Below are 21,731 nucleotides of genomic sequence, written 5' to 3'. Positions count from 1 at the left end.
CAGAAGCTTATGCCTGAAGTCTGAGGTGGAATATCAAAAACAGTTGCAAAGGTGTTCAACCATTGGCGGGGGGTAGGGTTGTTATCTCATGAAATTCTTCACTTAAATTTCTAAGTGGGCCTTCAGTGAAGTGAAGTATAACTTGGGAGAGTTTTTAAACTCTTAAATACATATGCAAAGAAAAGTAAGTAAGTATAATGAGTTTGTTCCAAGTGATTTATTAATCCCATACCTAATTTAAAACTGTAGTTTATGAGCTATTTTGCAGTAATAGAAAATACAGTGCATGAATAGTTTTAAAGAACATGATTTTTAAAATATGAGATTGTTTGGAGCTGACTGCACAAAGAAATGAACTCTTGTTCTGAAACGAGCACATATATGAGAGTCCCTTAAATAAAGTGCCACTTCTCAAGAGAAGGAGAGTATGAGCATCTTATTGTTCACAAGCAATCAGGAAGAACATATTTTATGAAAGTTACATACCCCATACTTGCACCATAACAGTATAACTGTTAAGCATATACTGATTTGGGGCTTCATTATAGATATATCCAGGCCATACTGTGCTGTGGGACTTAATTAAAATATGTTCATCAGATAGTAGTCAGATTTTATCCGCATTCAGAGCTCAGTTTTATATTCTGCCACTTAATAAGCTCAAAAAGACCTTGAACACTGTATTAAGAAGAATAAGTAGGAAATTAATATAGGGACCTAAAGGAGAATCTTGGCGAGATTCGGATTTCAAGTGTAGAACAGCTGCTCCTTATTTCCACTCGGGAACAAAACAAATGGAAATTAACGTCAATAACAGCAGAAGAATACAGATAAGACATTTTCACCATGAAGAAATTAATACAAATAAATAAAACATGTTGATTCTGTGCATATTCAGTGAGGGACTCTAACCCTGGCTTCTAATGAGGCTCTGACAGTTATAACCTGTGGTGACTAGAGTTGATGAACCAGATAGCCTGTCTGCCGGTTCCAGGGAGTTTGTCCTTCCTTTGCAACTAAAATGCTGACAGTGTTACTGACTATGCATTTCAATGGAAATAATTTGTATCCTTTTTATCCATACTATATGCATACTCTGGACAAAAGTTTTGTTTTTTTTAATAAGTCACCCTTTAGGGCATTGCACCTTCTGTGTCAGTGGCTCTTAACCCTGTAATCCGGGGGCACTTTTCTTCCAGGGGGACCCATCCCCCACTCCTTCCCCTCCCACTCTGATCACTTCAGAGCAACGCACTGACCTGGGCTGTTTTTCAACTGTTGACACTGATGGTCCATTTTCCCAAAGCAATTTGAAGCCTTTATCTCATCCTGATTCCTGAGAGGCCATGCCCCTTTCTTTCCACTTTCCTTTGTAAGAACAAGACGGAAAAGGTTACGTCTAGGTTTCTTTGCATTGTTGTTTTAGCCTAAAAATCAAATCAGGATAAAACATGCATATATATCCAGTTAAGATTGAAAAATCTAGAATTAAGGCTTATGCGTCCAATGAAACAAAATGATGTATAGGACTTTACAGATGATCTACATATTGTGGGAATGACAAAGTTTTATATCAATATAAAGGGCACAGCTCCTAGCAAGCGTGATGCATAAAAATACGTTGTGTGTTCTGTCAACTTTCCTACCTTACAAGGGCCTCTAAATATTTAAGATATGCAATGTGATTTGCCTCTGCAGTATACCTTAAGCTGTGGATGTTTTATTTTCAGAGTTCTCGTGATTTCCCTTTATGTGTCACAGAACAAGAAGATTTATGTAAATATACATATTGACACACATATTTGTGTATAGATGTTTGGTGCTTGTAAATGTCAGCCTCTAAGATATAGAAGGGTTATACAAAACACAAATGCCTTTGATAAAATTATATTCAATAAAGTAGTTGTCAGAGATATATATTCAGTAGTTCTTTCAAGTGAACAGCCAACCAAATTCTAGCTACTGAAGTGCACGCCACGTCAGTGAATTTTTAGCTATCTAAAAGAGCCTGACAGTTTCCACCTAGGATCTCCTCTCACTGTGCTTTCTAAAAGCACTAAATAAAAGCTACTTTAACTCCTATTTAAAAGTTATGTTATTGTTTTCTAAACTACATGTAAATCATTCACCAGTAATTTTCTTTGTTTTCTACTTCATTTGGGCATCAGCACTGCTGTAATTGAAGTATCTAAATAACATTTATTGGGTATCATCAAGCTATTTGATCAAAGCCTAGTATCGTCTCCATTAACCAATTAATAACTACCCTATCAATTATACACTAATTCAATTAGTCACCAACCTGAATTATTGTTCATAGAGTAAGTTAAAGTTCCCAGCCTAATCAAAATCAGGCTAAGAAGGTAAATAACAAAGATATTCTTTATTTAACTAATTCTTCTTTCTCAGGCTGATCTTATTTTTGATGAACTCAGCAGAAAGTCACTTTCAGTAACCCAGTGGGAAAAGTATGATTATTTCCCCTAAAAATTTTCTGAATTTTATATTTTTTTCAAGTATGTTTTAGTTTTGCTGACACAGGATTTGATGACATAGGATTTGGAGAAATTGGGTAATAGCTTACCTGTTAATTTGACATAAATTTTATTTACTTGTAACTGTAGTTGTTTGAGAATTATTTTAAAAACAATTCAAAAAATAAAATTTATATAGACTATTAGAAAAATCTGCTCATTAAAAAAGAACAGAAAATCAAATTATTTTATTTTCTCTTTATATGTCATGCTTTAAATAAATCATCACAAGGGCATTAGATTCATTCCTTTTACTATTATTTTGTTAACTCCAAATGTTTATAGTTTTGGTTTTTATTTTTTTTAACATTTTTTATTGATTTATAATCATTTTACAATGTTGTGTCAAATCTGTTTTTATTTTTTATTGAAGTATAGTTGTACAGCAAAGTGATTCAGTTATACATACATATATATATTCTTTTTCAGATTCTTTTCCATTATAGGTTATTAGAAGATATAGAATATAGTTCCCTGTGCTATACAGTAGGTTTTGTTGTTTATCTGTTTTATATATAGAATCTGCATCTACTAATCCTAAACTCCTAATTTATCCTTCCCCCACCTTTCCCCTTTGGTACCTATAAGTTTTTCCATATCTATGAGTCTGTTTCTGTTTTTGTATGTGTGTGTGTGTGTGTGTATATATATATACACACACATACACATATATATCACATTTTCTTTATTCATGCATCAGTCGATGGACACTTAGGTTGCTTCCATGTCTTGGCTGTTGTAAGTAGTGCTGCTGTGAGCACTGGGATGCATATATATTTTCAAGGTAAAGTTTTCTCCAGATATATGCCTAGGAGTGGGTTTTCTGGTCCACATGGTAACTCTATTTTTAGTTTTTTAAGGAACCTCCATACTATTCTCCATAGTGGCTGCATCAATTTACATTCCCACCAACAGTGTAGGAGAGTTCCACACATTCTCCAGCATTTATTATTTATAGACTTTTTGATGATGGCCATGATGACCTGTGTGAGGTGGTACCTCATATAGTTTTGATCTGCATTTCTCTAATAATTTGTGATGTTGAGCAACTTTTCATGCACCTATTAGCCATCTAGATGTCTCCTTTGGAGAAAAGTCTGTTTGGATCTTCTGCACTTTTTTGGATTCAGTTGATTTTGTTTTTTGACATTGAGCTGTATGAGCTGTTTGTATATTTTGGAAATTAATCCCTTGTTGACTGCATCATTTGCAAATATTTTCTCGTGTTCCATAGGTTGTCTTTTTGTTTTGTTTATGATTTCCTTCTCTGTGCAAAAGCTTTTAAATTGAATTAGGTCCTACATGTTTGCTTTTGTTTCCATTACTCTAGGAGATGGATCCAAAAGAACTATTGTTGTACTTTATGTCAAAGAGGATTCTATCTATGTTTTCCCCTAGGAGTTTTATATCTCAGTCTCACATTTAAGTCTTTAATCCATTTTGAGTTTATTTTTGCATGTGGTGTTAGAGAATGTTCTAATTTCATTCTTTTACATGTAGCTGTCCAGTTTTCCCAGCATCACTTACTGAAGAAATTGTCTTTTTTCTATTGTACATTCTTATCTCCTTTGTAATAGATTAATTAACCATAAGTGTGTGGGTTTATTTCTGGGCTTTCTATCCTGTTCCATTGACCCACATGTCTCTTTCTGTGCCAGTACAATACTGTTTTGACTACTGTAGCTTTGTAGTATAGTCTGAAGTCAAGGAGCCTGATTCCTCCAGCTCTATTCATTTTCCTCAAGATTACTTTGACTATTCAGGGTCTTTTGTGTTTCATAAAAATTAAAAAATTTTTTTTTTATTGGTGTGATGGGACATTGAGAAGTAGAGTGCTGGCCACAGCATGCAGTTTCTGGCTATGGTAAAGTGACCTCCAGGCCCTTGGTCCATAGAAAAAACTTTGGGTCTTGGCCACCCCTGTCCTGATTCAGATGTTGGAATCCCCATACTGTAGTTACCGGAAGCTCTGCCCAGAGCCTGGAAAGTCACCTGACTGCTCATAGTTGTGTGCATACTTCATGAATGATGGGAAGGGAATCAAAGGCTGCATCAGTCACAACTGACAGGTTAAATGTGATAAAATCATGTAAGTGATTTCCTGATAAGCTCAACATAGGAACATTTAAAATCAGGTCTGCTTTCTCAGCTCCAGAGGAAACTTCCAAATGTAGTTCTTACAAATATATTTGAGAAAATTCACCCAGGCTTCACTAAAACTCTGTGTAAAGATAATTCTAAGTGAAAGTCCATCTATCAAGATGTTCTTATTAAATCTCAAGGAAGTTTAAAAGATAAAAACAAAGACACTGAAGAAAGAAATTGAAGACCGCACAGACAAATGGAAAGATACACAGTGTTCTTGGATTGGAAGAATCAATATTGTTAAAATGACCATACTACCCAAGGCAATTTACAGATACCAATGCAATCTCTATCAAATTACCAATGGCACTTTTCACAAAACTAAAACAAAGCATTTTTACTGATTTCTTGTTCTCTTTGTTCAAGGAAGGGAAAATAAAACAAGATTATATTGGGCTTATTTTTACATATGCAGAACAAGAAAAGGATAGAAATTATTCTAAAGGTATGAAGAAAACTGTAAAGATGGAAAATTTTTTTTTACAGAAACAACAGATTACTAGAATATATATGAAGGGATTTTCTCCATGAGTAGTAGATGAATGCTGGGAGGATGAGGAGGGGTCTTAAGTAATGTATTTCAAGGAAATTTTTTAAGTTAGCAGTAGGCATTCCATTTTAAAAATCAAATCCATAATATTGAGGGCAAAATGGAGAAACTCTGAAAATACAAAGGCGAATAATATTAAAAAATGATGAATGAGAAAGTATTATAAATAGGAAAAATTAGAAGTAAAGAGCCAGTCTTTGGATAATTGACCTTCTAGTGAGAGACATCAAAAGAAGCAGAAGCAAAATTTTAAAATGTAAGAAAAGAATACCTTGTGAGCACACCTCCCTCCCCAGAAATGAGTTTACAGCTAGAATGGATCTACTTTTCTTCCATTCAGAAGCAATTAAAGAGACCTTACCAAGATACATCCTGGTATATGATGATGATGATGATTTATAGTTTTGATTTTAAGAATAAAGAGCAAACCTTGTAACTACCAGCCAGAGAGAAGGGAAAATAAAAACAAAGAAAAAATGGATTATTCAACAAAAAGTGTTGAGAAAATGACATTTTTATAAAAATCAAAGTATTAAACTTCTGTCATGTCATATATACGCATAAAGCCAAGAAGATTTAGATGTTAAAAGAAGGAAGGAAGGAAGGAAGGAAAGCTAAGAAAGAAAACACAGAGGAAATCATAGAAGAACATGTAAATAATTTTTAAGTGATCTAATTAAGTAGGTCTTTTTAGGCATACAAAAATATTCAGTCACAAAGGAAGTGATTGATAGATGTGAGTATAGGAAAATTAAAAACCTGTATGGAAACAAAATTAAATGACATAGCATATTAGGAAAAATGCAATAAGTATAACAAAAGCCAATATTGATATTACATAAATAATTCTCAAAAACAAACAAGAAAATCTCTAATCCCAGAAGTATTAGAGGACATTAAAAAGACATTAATAATAATATATGTTATTAGTAAGACTGAACAATTAGGAGAATGTAAATTAAATGCTACTTGTCACCATTTATGCACATTAAATGTAAAAAATGCCATTTTTCACATTCTCAAAAATATAAAATCATATAAAACATAAGATTGGTCAGTATGTAGAGAAAAAATTACCATATACAACAGCTGGAAGTATATAACTTTCCTGGAAACAAATGAAACAACATATATGTCACGTTTGAAATAGCAGATCCTTTATGGCTATAAGGAAACAGTTGCAGCAGTGAGTAAAAATAAGTACACACAGGAGTTCAGTCTAGGTTTTTACCAATGAAAAGGAATTGGAAACAAATTAAAAGAATATTAATAGAGGGCTGGTTAAATAGTTTTCCTATTTATTTCTATATCCATAAGATAGATTGTTACATAGCCATTATAAAGTACTATTATTTAGATATAAAAATATCCACATGCAAATTACAAAATCACATGTGTACTGTGAGTTTATTTTCATGAAGATATATTGGGAATAGGAAATATCTGCAAATATGAATATCAAGAGACCAATAAGAATTAACTCTGGATAATAAGAGTTTTGGTTATTTTATCTGAATTCCTTGTATCTCTTCACACCATGTGAAATACTCATGACTATTTATTACTTTTATGACCAAATACTCTTAATTATATGAATTTATTATATGTAAATGAGATATGTGGCCAAATGAAAGGACTAGGATTCAATGAAAGTATTAATTTTCTTAGAAAATTTAAGGATACAGGGAGGAGTAAATGTTTTACAGTAAATAAATGATTGTGGTAAATTCTTAAAATGGCTTGTTAGGATAAAAAAAGTTTTAAAAATAGTTTATTGACATAGAGAATTACTAGTGAAATATTAAGAAAAAAAGAATGATTTGACCTGCAAATATGGACTAAAAGTACAACCAACACACAGTAACCAATAATATTGTTCAAATGCCAAATACAACAAATTTGTCTAAAACATCCACACTTAAGGGGGATGAAAGCATTGATTGTATTTCATGGTTAGACAGAGTTGTTTTTGATTCTTCTCTGTATTTCTCAATTGTTCTTCATAGCTTGTATTTTATAATGAGGAAAATTATTAAAAATATTAAATATGTAATGTTCATAGTTATGCTATCTCCCATCCTTAGTTAAAATATGCAGTTCAACTACCTACATGAGTCCAAACCCTATTGCAGCCAAGTGCAATAAAATGAAGTATGTATGTGCTTTACATGGAGTTAGCATTATATACCGTTGTTTCATGTAATGTTATGGTAAACAATTCTTTATTGAAACCAAAATGTCTGACTCTTTTGTCTATAATTCAAGTTTTAAATACAGATAATTATATTAGCCTCAAAGTTATTTACTTTTAATGAGTTAGCTTTACAAACCTTCATGAAGTTATAAAATGTGTAATCCAAAATAAATGATACAGCATAAAAGCAAAAACTAGAGCACTGTAGATGCAGCTGAGTGGCATATTTCTGTGGCAAACCTCTTTCGTCTTTTTGTTCACTTTCCTTGCGCACCTGTTTATCTGTATCACTTTTCATTTTCCTCACCCCTTTAAGAACATCTCCATGAAAATCAACGGACTTTCCTTGGTCTGCCCTGTCTCCTGTCAGGGAGCCATCTGTCAGGGTGTTATACTGAAGTGTAGATAATCTGAAATGTAGTTTCTCTTGAACTTTCTCAAACAAATGCTCTTAGTTTTTCTACCCTGGTTTTCTAAGTTAGACCCTAAAAATATTTATGCTTTGTTAAAACCTTACAGGATGTTTCACAGCAAAAGTTACATTCCTACATAACGCTCATGCAGTTTTTCCTTTACTTACACATCACTTAAGCCTCTATATATATCGTTCTTTTTTCACTCTTATTAAAGGAAATAAATTATTCACTATAATTTGGAATATAATTTTCTCTTAATATTATTTTAGAACCATCTCCCCATTATAATATAATCTTAATATTTAAATGGAGATGCACAACATTCCATAAATTTATATTATTCTTTGTTAATCATTTCACCCATAAATGTGAATTTTAGTTACTTTAAATGTTCTCTACTTTAAGTAACAATGAAATGACTGTCTCTGTACATCCTAAGAAGGTGACCAAAATATGCTATGATCAAGAAGTGGCTTCTAGGAGAATCTGGCCACCTAGTTTCCGTTTCTATATTTATGTTTCTAAAAAGGTGCTCTGAGACTGATTAAATAGATTCTTACCCCCAGTTTATTTGTTTTATAGTTAACAGTTTTTATATAGTCCTTACTATGTTCTATTTATTGTTTTATGCATTTAATAAATATTAACTCATTGAATTCTCATAAAATCCATAAAATCCTAATCATGGGACTATTATTCTAATTTTTTTTTTCAGATGAGGATGTAGAAAGGTAAAGTAGCTTGCCCACAGGTATATAGTTAGCATGGGTATATAGAGAGCCAGTCTGGAAACTGAGACCGTTCAGCTCTGCCAGAATAGGCTGCCTCTCACAATCACATTCCTGAAGGGTGGAGAGGATTTTTTTTTTTTTTTATTGAAGAATAGTTGAGTTACAGTGTTGTGTTAGTTTCTGGTGTACAGCAAAGTAATTCAGTTTTGTGTGTGTGTGTGTATGTATTGTGGGGTGTGTGTATATATATATATATATATATATATATATATATATTCTTTTTCAGATTCTTTTCCATTATAGTTTATTAAAAGATATTGAATATAGTTCCCTGTGCTATACAGTAGGTCCTTGTAGTTTATCTATTTTATATATAGTAGGTTGCATCTGCTCATGCCAAACTCCTAATCTATTCCCCCCACCCCCACTGCTTTCCCCTTTGGTAACCATAAATTTGTTTTGTCTGTGAGTCTTTTTCTGTTTCACAAATAAGATCATTTGTATCATTTTTTTAGGTTCCACATATAAGTGATATATGATATTTGTCTTTCTCTGTCTGACTTAAACTCTAGATCCATCTATGTTGCCCCAATTGGCATTATTTCATTCTTCTTTATGGCTAAGTAGTATTCCATTATATATATATATATATATATATATCTTCTTTATCCAGCCATCTGTCGATGGACATTTAGGATGCTTCGATGTCTTGGCTATTGTAAATAATGCTGCTACGAACATGGGGGTGTATGTATCTTTTCAAATTAGAGTTTTGTTCTTTTCCAGTATACGTCCAGGTGTGGGATTGCTGGATCATATGGTAACTCTGTTTGCAGTTTTTTAAGGAACCTCCATACTCTTGTCATTAGTGGCTGCATCAATTTACATTGCTATCAACAGTGTAAGAGTGTTCCCTTTTTTCCACACTCTGGAGAGGATTTTTTAACTAGTTGTGTTCCCAGTAAAAAATTGTTGGTACAACCATGACATTGTATTTTCTTGACCAGTAATGTCACGTAGAGAAACAACAGAAAAGCACTTAGCATTTTCTGATGTGACACATTGCGGCCTTCTTAGCTGTAAGTTGGTTTTGTCTGTAGAGCATGCTTAGGAAGTTGTGCCAGCTCAACCCAGCAAAACCTTTATTAAGAAACCGCTACATGTAAGGCACTTTTAATACAGATCCAGGCATGAAGTTCAGTGCACTAAGCCTAGTGCCCTAAATAACTGCTCTGTCTGAGCCAAACCTTGGGAGGTGAGGGTCTAAAACAGCAGAAGCATGTTTGCAGTACAACTTTAACTTAGAAAATCTGCAGGAGGGCAGAGTGATCCTGGGCCAGGGGTAGGCTTAGGTCCAGAGGAATGGGCTTTTCTGCATGCTGAACATGAGAGTGGCACGTCCTTTCGGTGTGTCTCAGAGTGAGGTCTGTACATGCCCTGCGGCAGCAACCTCATGTTAAGTGCGGGATGCTGAGTATTTTTAGACCGAAGTAAGTCTTGCTTAGGCCTGGTATTCTAAGTTTATAATGTAGCATATTTTAGGACAAAATCCAGCTTGAAACAGATTGCTGACTATTTAAATCGAGAAGTTGACTTAACTGGAACAAAAAAGAAAAACATTTCTAGATCAAAAAATATAAATTGCTGGAGAAGGGGAGCAGTGAGAGTGGGAGTAAAACAGATCTGTGAGAAAGAGCCAAGACACACAACTTAAGGAGAAAACATCTCCACCCAGCAGGAAACCCTGACTTTAAGAAATACCACTGAAGAAGAGATGCTACCAGACTCCTCATTGCATCATCTTAGCTTAGGACTTAACAGACGTGTAGGCACTGAAGAATCCAGCCCTGGAGGTGTTCGTATTCTCAGTGACAGTTTGAATTCCTGTGTTTACAGCCTTGACGACAGCACAGTGACTCAGAGGACCGTAAGGGTTTTTTTCCATTCACTGAGTGTCGGCAACATTAAGAGCACTTTGAAGACCAGCGGCTGTGCCTGGACGTTTCTGTGCAATTAGATTTGGATTCAGGACAGCAAAAGCAATCCATATTTTCAAGTCCAGACAGCTGCGGGACAGAGAGGAAATTCATGTTTAAAGACAGGGTTCTCTTAATATTGCAAGGCTAGGGTTCTTTTTGTTTGAGTCTTAGGGTTACTGTAAGTTTGATGAGTGTGGTGAGAAACTTTGAGATTCTTCAGGAATTTCTGAAATAGTCGCAGAGAATGGGAAGAAATCATTGAGTGAGAATTCATATGTGCAGTGGAACTCTGACCCAGAAAGACATGGATTTGAATCTGGGGTCCTCCCTTTACTATTTCTCTTTGAGTCCAACATCATGTGACATTACCTCCCTAAGCATCTGTTCCCTCTAAAGTGGAAATAATATCCCACCATACAAGATTGTTAAGCGTCAAGGAAGGCAAACAAGGAAGCACTTAGCATATTGTGAGCCCGCAACAGTTTCCTTCCCAGGATATCATAATTTCACTAGCCCACATTGCTCCTGGACACCCAAGATATTTTAGATAACATAATACATGTTTGGAAAATAGCAGAAACAAATATTTTTTAGATTTTTGATAAACTTTCTAGAATATTTTAATAAAGCATTAAAGGCAGTTTCCTGACTTCATCCATTGTCCAGTTTGAGCCTAATGTCTTTAAATTAATGGTCCAAAAAGTGAGGGGAAAGTGCGTTTTTTAAGAAATATATTCCTAGGCAGTGAAACATTGGGAGCTGTTTTTGTATGCTTATTGATGAGCATCTGTGTCACTAAATATGGTCTAGTCAGTGCCTTCCCTCAGCTCACTCTTCTCATTCGTGGCCTGTGTCTGACCTATGACTGTCTATTTGTGGCTGGGTACCTCTCTCAGGATGGAGAACCTGAAATAGAAACAAAAGGACATAGTGGTTGAAAGTCACCAAGATCACACATGGGATTGTGACAATTAAAGATGATAAGGATCAAAGATGTAGCAAGACATTTATTTAGTCAGAGGAAGTAGGAGGAAGTAGGTGGCTATTGTAGGAGGAGAGAGGAAGCTATAGATCAAGGAACATTAATACAATAAATGCTAAAGGTCTTGTAAGAATTGTCCACATGGAAAACAAAGTTTCCTATAATTTTTCTTTTAATTAGCATCATAAATAGAAGAAAAGATGCATGAATAAGAGAACAAAGAGTAGGAATACTAACCTATTCAATGTTACATAGTCTTTGGTGAAAATCATCCTGATTTTTTTTTGCATTTCAATTTTGCATTTGAAGAATTTAATGCTTATAAATCACCATGGATCTCGTGTCCTTTAATATATATTTTGCAGGAAAGAACACATACTAAGCACAGGTCCCACAAGTCATAGATGTGTATTTTAATTCTCTTTCATTTTTGAAGAATACTTGACTTCCTCTTCCACATTTTTAGGATTCTGAAAGGATTTTCAGTAGACAATGATTACTATTACTCAATTTTATATTACTTAACTGATTAAAATTCATGGAAACACGGTTGACTTTTTATTTAATATTTAATTATGAAACATCAAATATTATTTTCATTTCTGATGTGTACACAGCTACAATTTTATTTTTATTATTATTGAATTGACCAATAAAGCCAACAAACTGAGTTATAAGCACAAGCCCTGGGAGGTAACGATCAGCCCCAGGAAGGTCAGCCTCGCCAATCCCGTACCATCTCAGTTCCCCAAAAACAACACATGCGAGGAATCAGTTTAATATTAAATTGACTGGTAGGCTGAAATGACCATCATTTTATTTAAAAGTGATCAAAATGGTTGCTCAAGTTTTAAACGAAGTTTATCCAGGGGCATAATCAAAATTACAAGCCAAGAATAGACTCAGTCATGCGTTTTAAAGTGCAAATAATCAAGTAGATTTTTGGCTTTAGCATATTTATTTCTGAATCTCCTATGTTCAAGAGAATTGAACATTTATAATAGATTATATTGTGGCATTTAAATTATGCCTTTTCCTTTTCTTAGGTGGATCTTCTGGTTCCTACCAAGGTGACTGGCATTATTACACAAGGAGCTAAAGATTTTGGTCATGTGCAGTTTGTAGGGTCCTACAAACTAGCTTACAGCAATGATGGAGAACACTGGACGGTATACCAGGATGAAAAGCAAAGAAAAGATAAGGTAAGCCATCCAGGTAATTTATAACATGCAGAAGTGGAGAATCAAATGGCTTAATTTTTTTTTATTTCCTTGATTATTTTGATAACTAGGAATTACAGAATTATAATTACAGAAATTAAGAGATTTGATTGTTATACTAATTTGTTGAAATTATAATGTGGGATGTTTCTCTGCTCAGTTTCCTAGATTGTTTTAATTCATAGATTTAATTTTTGTGACCTGTTTAATCTGTGTTTTGATATGAGAATGATCAGTATATATTGAGGCACCTACATTTCTACACCATACAGTTTCTAATTGTTTTTCTAAAAGTTCTTTCTACGTTGAATACCGTTTCATAGTATCTACTGGTCTCAATGTGTGTGGGATCCTGGAGAATGAGCGCTCAGGGGCAATATCAAAAACTTACTGGATTAGATGTTAAAATACGGCCTTAGATTAATGAAATTGAAAGAATTCATTACTTAGAGACTTTGTGCAAAGAATCGTAGCTTTCTAGATATCAACAGAAACAAAATCTTAGTTCAGTGATTCGGGGGATAATGTAATACACTTTCATACATGTTAAGCATTTCTGAGCTAATAATGATTTTTCCATTTTGTGAAACCCTTTACGCCTTTACTGTTGTATTTTTAACCAGTAGAAAGGTTGGGAATATCTTCCTTTCTTCAAGTATGCAAGATAGAGAATTTAAATTTTCCGAGAAATACTAAGACTGGAATGGCTATTTCAATAAGTCTACGAAGTCTGAATTCAGTTCACACAAAATTCATTTTGGGGAAGACATGTTTTTAGGTTTAGATTACCAAAGCCACATCTTTTTACCTTTTAACATCTCAGAACACACCTATTTTGTGTCTCAGGGCAGCCACGTTCACTGAACATCTCAGGACAGACACTTTTTGCATCTCAGGAGTTGGTATATCTCAATGTCGCAGTTTAATTGGAAGTGATTACTATTTTCTAACTGGTAGTTTTAAAATTAAATTTAGCCATGGATCTCGTGTCCTTTAATATATATTTTGCAGGAATGAACACATCCTAAGCACTGTAATTTTGATTTGCGTTTCTCTGATGATTAGTGATATTGAGCATTTTTTCATGTGTGTATTGGCCATTTCTATGTTTTCACTGGAGAATTGCTGGTTTAGGTCTTCTGCCCAATTTTGGATTGGGTCATTTGTTTTTTTGGTTTTTTTTTCTCATTAAGTTGTATGAGCTGTTTATATATTCTGGAAGTTAAGCCCTTGTCATTCTGATCTTCTGCAAATATTTTCTCCCATTCTGTAGATTGTCTTTTTGTTTTGCTTATGGTTTCCTTTGCTTTGCAAAAGCTTGTAAGTTTAATTAGGTCCCATTTGTTTATTTTTGCTCCTCTATCTACTGCCCCTCTAGACGGCCCTAGGAAAACACTGTTAAGATTTATATCAGAGAATGTTTTGCCCATGTTCTCTCCTAGGAGGTTTATGATGTCTTATGTTTAAGACTTTAAGCCATTTTGAGTTTATATTTGTCAATGGAGTGAGAAAGTGTTCTAATTTTATTGATTTACGTGCGACCGTCCAGCTTTCCCAACAGCAGTTGTCACAGAAACTGTCTTTTCTCCATTGTATATTCTTGCCTCCTTTGTTGCAGATTAATTGACTGTAGCTGTGTAGGTTTATTTCTGAGCTCTCTATTCTGTTCCATTGATCCATATCTCTGGTTTTGTGTCAATACCATGCTGTTTTGATTACTATAGTTTTGTAGTATTGTCTGAAGTCTAGGAGGGTTATTCCTGCAGCTTCATACCTTTTTCTTCAGTATTGCTTTGACAGTTCTGGGTCTTTTGTGACTCCATATAAATTTTAGGATTATTTGTTCTATTTCTGTGACAGTAGTGCTGGGCAATTTGACAGGTATTGCATTAAATCTGTAGATTGCTTTGGGTCATATGGACATTTTAAGAATATTAGTTCTCCCAATCCAGAAGCATGGCGTATCTTTCCATTTCTTTAAATCTTTAATTTAATTTAATTTCCTTAATCAGTGTTTTGTAGTTCTCTGTATATCAGTCTTTCACCTCCTCGGTCAGGTTTATTCCAAACTATTTTTTGTTTTCATGTGATTTTTTTTTTCTTCCTTTTTCTGATATTTCATTGTTAGTATAAAAAATGCAACAGATTTCTGTATGTAAATCTTGCATCCTGCTACATTGCTGAATTCGTTTATCAGCTCTAGTAGTTTTTGTGTGGAGTCTTTAGGGTTTTATATATGTAGTATCATGTCATCTGCATATAGTGACAGTTTTACCTTTCCTCTTCTAATTTGGATCCCTTTTATTTCTTTTTCATGTCTGACTGCTATGCCTAGGACTTCCAGTACTATGTTGAACAGAAGTGGCAAAAGTGGGCATCTTTTTTCTTATTCCAGATTTCTGCAGGAAGGCTCTCAACTTTTCACCACTGAGTATTATACTGGCTGTAGGTTTGTCATAGATAGCTTTTATTATGTTGAGATATGTTCCCTCTATACCCACTTTGGTAAGAGCTTTTATCATAAATGGGTGTTGAATTTTATCAAATGTTTTTTCTGCATCTATTGAGGTGACCATGTGATTTCTGTCCTTTCTTATTGATATGGTGTATCACACGATTAATTTTGCATGTGTTGAACCATCCTTGAGACCCTGGGATGAATACAAATTGATCATAGTGTATATGACTTTTTTTATGTGTTGTTGGATTCTGTTTGCTAATATTTTGTTGAGAATCTTTGCATTTGTATTCATCAAAGAATTGCATCTCAGGTTAGGGATTGCACAGATCCTCTATGCCAGCCTCTGTTCTGTCTGCCACAGAGCAGCTTCTGTGCTTTCCTCTGAGCCTCGGAAGCTCCCCTGCTATCCCATCTAAGCTCTTGCTGGAGACGGGGCTTCCCAGGATGAGGGTGCTTTTCCTCTTTTGCAGCTCCCTCCCCGAGGGGTAGATCCTGTCCCAATTTCTTTTCTCTTTTTTCTCCTACCAGCTTTCATGATGATTTTCCTTGTAGTTCTACTTGTACAAGACCTTCTAGCAGTGTTCAATAGGTATTCTGTAAGAACTGTTCCAAATGTAGATGTATTTTTTATGTATTTGTGGGAGAAGTTGAGCTCCACGTCCTTCTATTTTGCCATCTTGACGTCCTCATCCATATATTCTTTATAGATGTGTTCTTCTTCTTTTGAGAGGTCCTGCACAACTCAGCAATTAATTTTTCTAAAGTTGAATAACCTATCTCCTGTTGATTCTTAATATTATTTGTGTCTTGTTTCCATGGTTACTTTCCATATAAGTCTTACATATTTACAAGCGTAAATTCAACTACACGTTTTTATCTAAATAAATACGTTTTATATGCTTTTTTATATTTACACAGTTCAAAGGGAAATATCTACAAAGTTATCTAACTTCTTTTTTGTGCTTTTCTGTTTTTATTGACTGCTTGCTCTAATCAATTTTGGGAGTATGGATGTGGAAGTCTGATGTAGATCCAGAAACAAGATTAACATCAGAAAAACAATCTCAAACTCAGCAATTTTCTAGGTTTACTACAAGTGGTATAAATGAAATTCTAGAAGTGTGAATGCCCTTTCTGTTTTTCATTAATATAACTGACTAAGCTTCAGGGAAGCAATGCCAAAAAAACTTATATATGTGCATAGGAGTTTCTAAATACACATATGAATGTGCATGTAAATATATGTGTATATGTGTACGTGCAAACCAAAGGCAACTTCAAAAAAAAAATAGATGCCTTGTTCTCTTCATCGAGATGCTACTTTCTCATTACCCTCTCAGAGCTTCAGTCAGAATTGTAATTTACTGTGCTATTCTATTTTTGGACACAATTTCACAGTAAATCTTTTGCTATTGAGCATGTGGTGCTACTATCTTGTTACAGATGCTACATTCTTATTTTTCTCTTTCTAGTCTGAAATATTTTCTAACATTTAACTAATTTTTATATTTCTCTATACGGATTCAGATACATTTTTATTTGAAAGTCAGATGTCTACAACATGGATTCAAATACATTTTTATGTGAAAGTCAAATGTTCCTTTGCTCTCATGAAAGTGATGTTTGTTTTTATACTCTTGGAAGCCTCTTTTTACTGCAGTTAGCAGGAAAATTGCAAAATCTGACAAGACACTTTTTGTATTTAATTTTTAAGGTTATAAGCCAAAGTAAAACAACAATAAATTTCAGGAAGAGTACTTATATGGAAAAATTAGAAATGAAAATGGATTTTCTTATCCAGTATATTAGTCATAATGTCATGGTGCTTAAATAAACCTGAGTTTACACCATGTGAGCTTTCTTCTTTGGAAGAAGGAAAAAAAAAGCTGGTATGATCTTTTGTCTTTCCCCCTAAAATTACCTAGGTGTTGTTTGTTTGTTTTAAAGCGTAAGTCAAAAACTTGGAACTTTACTCTGGGTTTTCTGTTTAAAAAAAAAAAAAAAATCCAAAACTCTGTTTCCAGTAAAATTTTGTTGGTTCTTAAAAAGATGAATTGCACATATTCATCAAGAAGTATTCTGCAATATCTAGGTAAACTCTAATTCAGTAGTTTCCAAAATCATCTGAGCGTAACACTCACGGGGGGGCTTGTTAAGAAATACAGATTGCTGGGCCCTGCCTCAGACTCTCTGGGGATGAACTGGGAATCTGAATTCTTTACAGAAGCCCCAGCTAATCTGAATAATAAGCAAGTGTGAGGCAGATGACTCTAACAGACACCAAAACTCAAATTAAGCTTTTGAAACTAAATGTAGTGTTATATTTTTCTAGTCAGAGTGGAATTTATTATATTGTAATTCTGTAGGATTTGGGTTGGCCTCTAATTTGTCAGTGGTAGTCAATATGAATCAACATTTCCTAGAGTAAGTTTAAATTTTAATGTTTGCCAGTTCTCTTACAAATACCAGAAAGCAAACGGGTATTAGCTTTAAACAAATTTTAAATTTAGATAATAGATTTAAGTCGTTAGGAACACAGATCATGTGCGAAAGCATCTAGGAGAATGTGACATTTCTATTCATTCAGTCACGTGTTCAGTGGGAGATTACTGTGTACTCCATGCCAGGTGTGAGGGGGGAAAAGTCTGAATACGACACAGTGGCTCAAAGAACTCCCAGGGGCTTTGATTCAATCAACTTATTTTTAAGAATCAAAATTTAATGTACCATGTTATTTGATAAAAACAACTCTAGGAAAGAAATAGCATATAGATGTCCGTTTCAAAAAGTTTGTGACTCTCTAACAGGGAAAAAAAAATTCCTGGTCCTTCTCCACTTCCTTTCTTTTCTCAGCATCAGTGTGAAAAGAGAAACAGCGACATAACAAACCTCATTAATAAAGCCTCCATAATCTGTATTGGAGGATATCTTCAAGCCCAACAGTAGTTACAGGTGCCACAGGGCACGCCGTCTCTCCTGCTGATGCTGGCACTCTCAGGTAGCTGAAATTAAATTTGAATATTTAGAGCCCTGGAAGTCCAGCTCATCAGTGAAGCAGATTCAATTGAGATGTCTTGCCCAGTAGTCAGTGCCCATGCTATTCTTTTGAAATTTGATCTGAATCTGGAATTTAGAACCTGAAGAATGCTCTAGGAAGTGAATAAAAGGAATCCTCAGTGGCAGTGAGGAGGATGGTGGTAAGGGAATACGAAAGGGGGTAATTAAGTCTTTCAAGGAGGACCAGCCACATGTTTCTGAGCAGCAAGATCAAGTACTGATGCTTGCAATCTTGCAGGGAGACCCTCAGTTTCATCCAGAGCCCTCTTACCTGTTTTCAAATAACGCAGGGAGGGAAAGAAAAGAAGCTGCTTTTCCGAAAGCAATTTTCAAGAGCTAATTGGCTTTGCACAAAATGCTCGAATTCAAAAATACCAAGTGAGTTGTGCTTTTACTTGCTAGAGATTCATAATGTAGTCACGGGAGTGTACTTACTTAGGGGTCTGGTGAGCGAGTGAATTAACTGGAACTAAGTTAAGGAGACAGCAATAGAATTTCAGCATTGTCTGAAAATAAGGACAGTGTTATTTAAATAAACGCCATCTGGTATCAACTGTTATTTACAATTCTATCTGCTGTCTTCTTTGCGGTAATTCAGTATTATGGGACTGAGTAAGACAGAGTTGGTGTGAACAAAAAATTGCCTATGTTCACATAGACGTGGGTGTTACTGGATTTTTGAACTTAGGACACCACCTGAGAATGTTTCCGTTTTGGCAGAATATAAAGTTCAGTGATGAGTGCACCCTTTTTAATTTAAATTATATTAAATAGCTCTGCTCAGGAATGGATAGAGGAAGATAATAGTTAATGTCATGATTCCACTTTTAATGCAGTAAAAAAAATACATGGAATTAGGCATTGAAGGGAATCGTAGGCGCTAATATGTTCATCAAGACTGAATGAAGGTTGATAATATGCGGAGACAAAACGTTTAGTGAAAACACGTAAGCTCAGTTATTTCCATAAGCTATATGCACCAACTGCAGAATTCAAGGAGATCCTGTAATTCCTTACATAGCTTTAATAATGCATGTTCTTGCCCAAAATAGAATGGGATCCCTGTAAATTTTTCTAAGGCCTCTGACCAAGAAGTCCACATCTGAGGAAATATCCCAGGATAGAAGAATTAATTTATCAAAGTGAAAGTTGTTTGCAGACCTAGGTCTGCCTGCTGGACTGGGAAAGGGCAACCACGCTGAACAAATTTAAATTCGGAAAGCAGCATATTGTCACCAGTGAGTAGTATGAGAGCAGTTGTAAAGGTGCACAGAGAATGTGACGGGGACTCACTTAGAGTTGGTTGTGAAGTAGGGGCTTGGGGTCAGAAACAAGGCAGAGACTGGATGCAAGTCCAAAGCAGACAGGGCTGGATCATGTTTAACATGAGTTCCACATGGCCTGCCTACCTAGCGATGTTTGCTCCTGAACCTCATGTGAAAAGGGTTTAAGAGCAAGAAAGGAAGAGAGGAAAAGAATGAGGGCTGACGGGATAGAGGTGAGCAGGGAGAGGGTTAGCAATTTAAAGAACTTTGATTGTAGACTCAAGGAACTAGCTGCATGCTACAAGTAGAAGACAAGCTGGAATGACAGACTAACCACAGAAACAGTCAGAAGCCAGTGTATCTCAGGAGTTCATTAATTTTAAAGCATTCTGTTTATTTGGAGACAGAATTAGAAACCTAGTTGTCTGTCTTCAAGGACTGATTCTGATATTGCAATGAAAATTCTCTGTATGTCAATTCAGTCTATAATATTAAAGACTAGCAATGTGAAACATACGGTAAATTTTGGCTATTGAAGCCTTTGTATTTCTCAGAAGGTGTTTGGATTTTTTTAATCTTCCTCATTTAAAACAGCAACAACAACAAAAAGCAGAGTGATTGTCTAAACAGGACACACCATCAAGTAGTAGGAAAAAACAAACAACAGGCACAAAATCCATAAAACTCACCACTTTTGGGATGGGTTGGAGGAGGAATCGCATCCCTGTCACCATGACTCATATTTAGTGACAGATAACATCCCAGCACAGATGCTATGAAACATCATTCTCAGTAAGATAGAAGTTTATGAGAAATGGAGGAAACAATGCATAGAAATGCAGTAATGAGGAACAAATATATGTTTGTTCTTTGCGTTAATTATATATGTTCTGAAAACTCAACTTCTTTATTTTCAGAAAATTTGATAAACTCTCTTAAAATGTGAAAGCATATAGTCTTTCTAGTTAACAGATGTTTCTGCATCAATGAAAAATATGTGTAAAAACAAAAGGAATATGTTATGTAGTTATTCAAGTCAAATGTTCATAAATTCAAAAAAGAATTTATCATTGCCAGCTTTATGGCCTTACTTTTCCCAATGCTCAAATGCCAAAACACTTAAAAGTTTTCTAATTTTTGTCTTCCTAATCATCACTTATCAAAAATTAATAGAAATTTCCTCACTGAAAACTGTGAACTCATGTTTGTTTGGCTTCCATATTATGAGACACAATTCTGTAATAAAAATATTCCTCAATAGGAAAGAATTACCTCTTTCCCTATTTAGGTCATGCTTGTATTATTACTGTGAAGGGTTCAAGTGTTAGCACAACTATGACCCTGTGCACTGGTTAAAAATGTGAACACATAAAAAAATATTAATTGAGGGAGAGGGGAAAGGCAAACTGTTGAATCTTATGAATTTAAAAAAGTTTTGATAAAAGTCAAAAAAATGTATGTATTGAACATTGATAGGTCCTCAACAGAATGGTCAAGGCTATCAAACTTTCATAAACTGTTAAAAATTCAATTATGTTTTTATTCTTTAAAAGCCAATGATGAACCCGATAAAAGCAGGAGAGCTTAGCTGAAAAAAAAATTTAATATTTTTACCATAAAAATTAGAGTCCTACTTAATGTGAATCTGCTAGTAATCATTCCTACTATGAAAGTGAGTACTCGATCAGTCTAAGACAGAAACCACATCATAATTTTGGTTGTTAGAACTATGCGTTGACTTCTGGTTACAGTACACCAAAAAAAGAACCCATTTTATTTCTAAATAATTACCAAACAATGAATATTTTGGCTGTTTAATATATTTTGAAGGTAAGAAATTCCTTAAGGACATCATATATGGTACCAGGGCCATTTTTATTATCTACCATCACACCATCAGCTGCAATATGTCAAGCAATTAAAAGTCTCTAATACTTTTAAAATGAATTAATATTCATGTCTGCTTTTTCGTAGTTTAAAATTAAAAAAGAATAAAAGATACCTGTCAGCATTCCACATTTACGGAAAACGATAAAAAGATTTCTGAATCTGCCACGCTTTACAAAATGACCCAATTGGCAGTGACTGTCATGTACCTCCTTCTGTTGGAACTCAAAGAGAAAGCATATTAATATGTATGGAGCGCTCTGGAGACTCACATCTGTACTTAGCCCCTCGGGGCCCTTATTAAAGAGGC

The 21,731-nt window shown here is 34.6% G+C and overlaps 1 protein-coding gene and 1 long non-coding RNA gene across 8 annotated transcripts in view; one reads left to right on the top strand and one right to left on the bottom strand.

Annotated features, from left to right (window-relative positions):
• The window catches only part of EDIL3 (EGF like repeats and discoidin domains 3), a 394,119-nt gene that overhangs the window by 351,596 nt on the left and 20,792 nt on the right, over positions 1-21,731 (top strand). For both annotated transcript variants that reach the window (XM_032475466.1, XM_006178645.3), the window contains one exon: positions 12,578-12,733. In XM_032475466.1, coding sequence (XP_032331357.1) covers positions 12,578-12,733 — 156 coding nt within the window. The remainder of the gene's footprint in view (positions 1-12,577; positions 12,734-21,731) is intronic.
• Positions 1-21,731, bottom strand: part of LOC116662159 — a 62,354-nt gene that overhangs the window by 24,036 nt on the left and 16,587 nt on the right. For all 6 annotated transcript variants that reach the window (XR_004318150.1, XR_004318151.1, XR_004318154.1 and 3 more), the window contains one exon: positions 1,260-1,368. This is a non-coding gene — a long non-coding RNA (uncharacterized LOC116662159). The remainder of the gene's footprint in view (positions 1-1,259; positions 1,369-21,731) is intronic.

The sequence above is a fragment of the Camelus ferus genome, chromosome 3, assembly GCF_009834535.1.
Source record: "Camelus ferus isolate YT-003-E chromosome 3, BCGSAC_Cfer_1.0, whole genome shotgun sequence".
Classification (NCBI taxonomy): domain Eukaryota; kingdom Metazoa; phylum Chordata; class Mammalia; order Artiodactyla; family Camelidae; genus Camelus; species Camelus ferus.
This window is presented reverse-complemented; position numbering and strand designations above follow the sequence as displayed.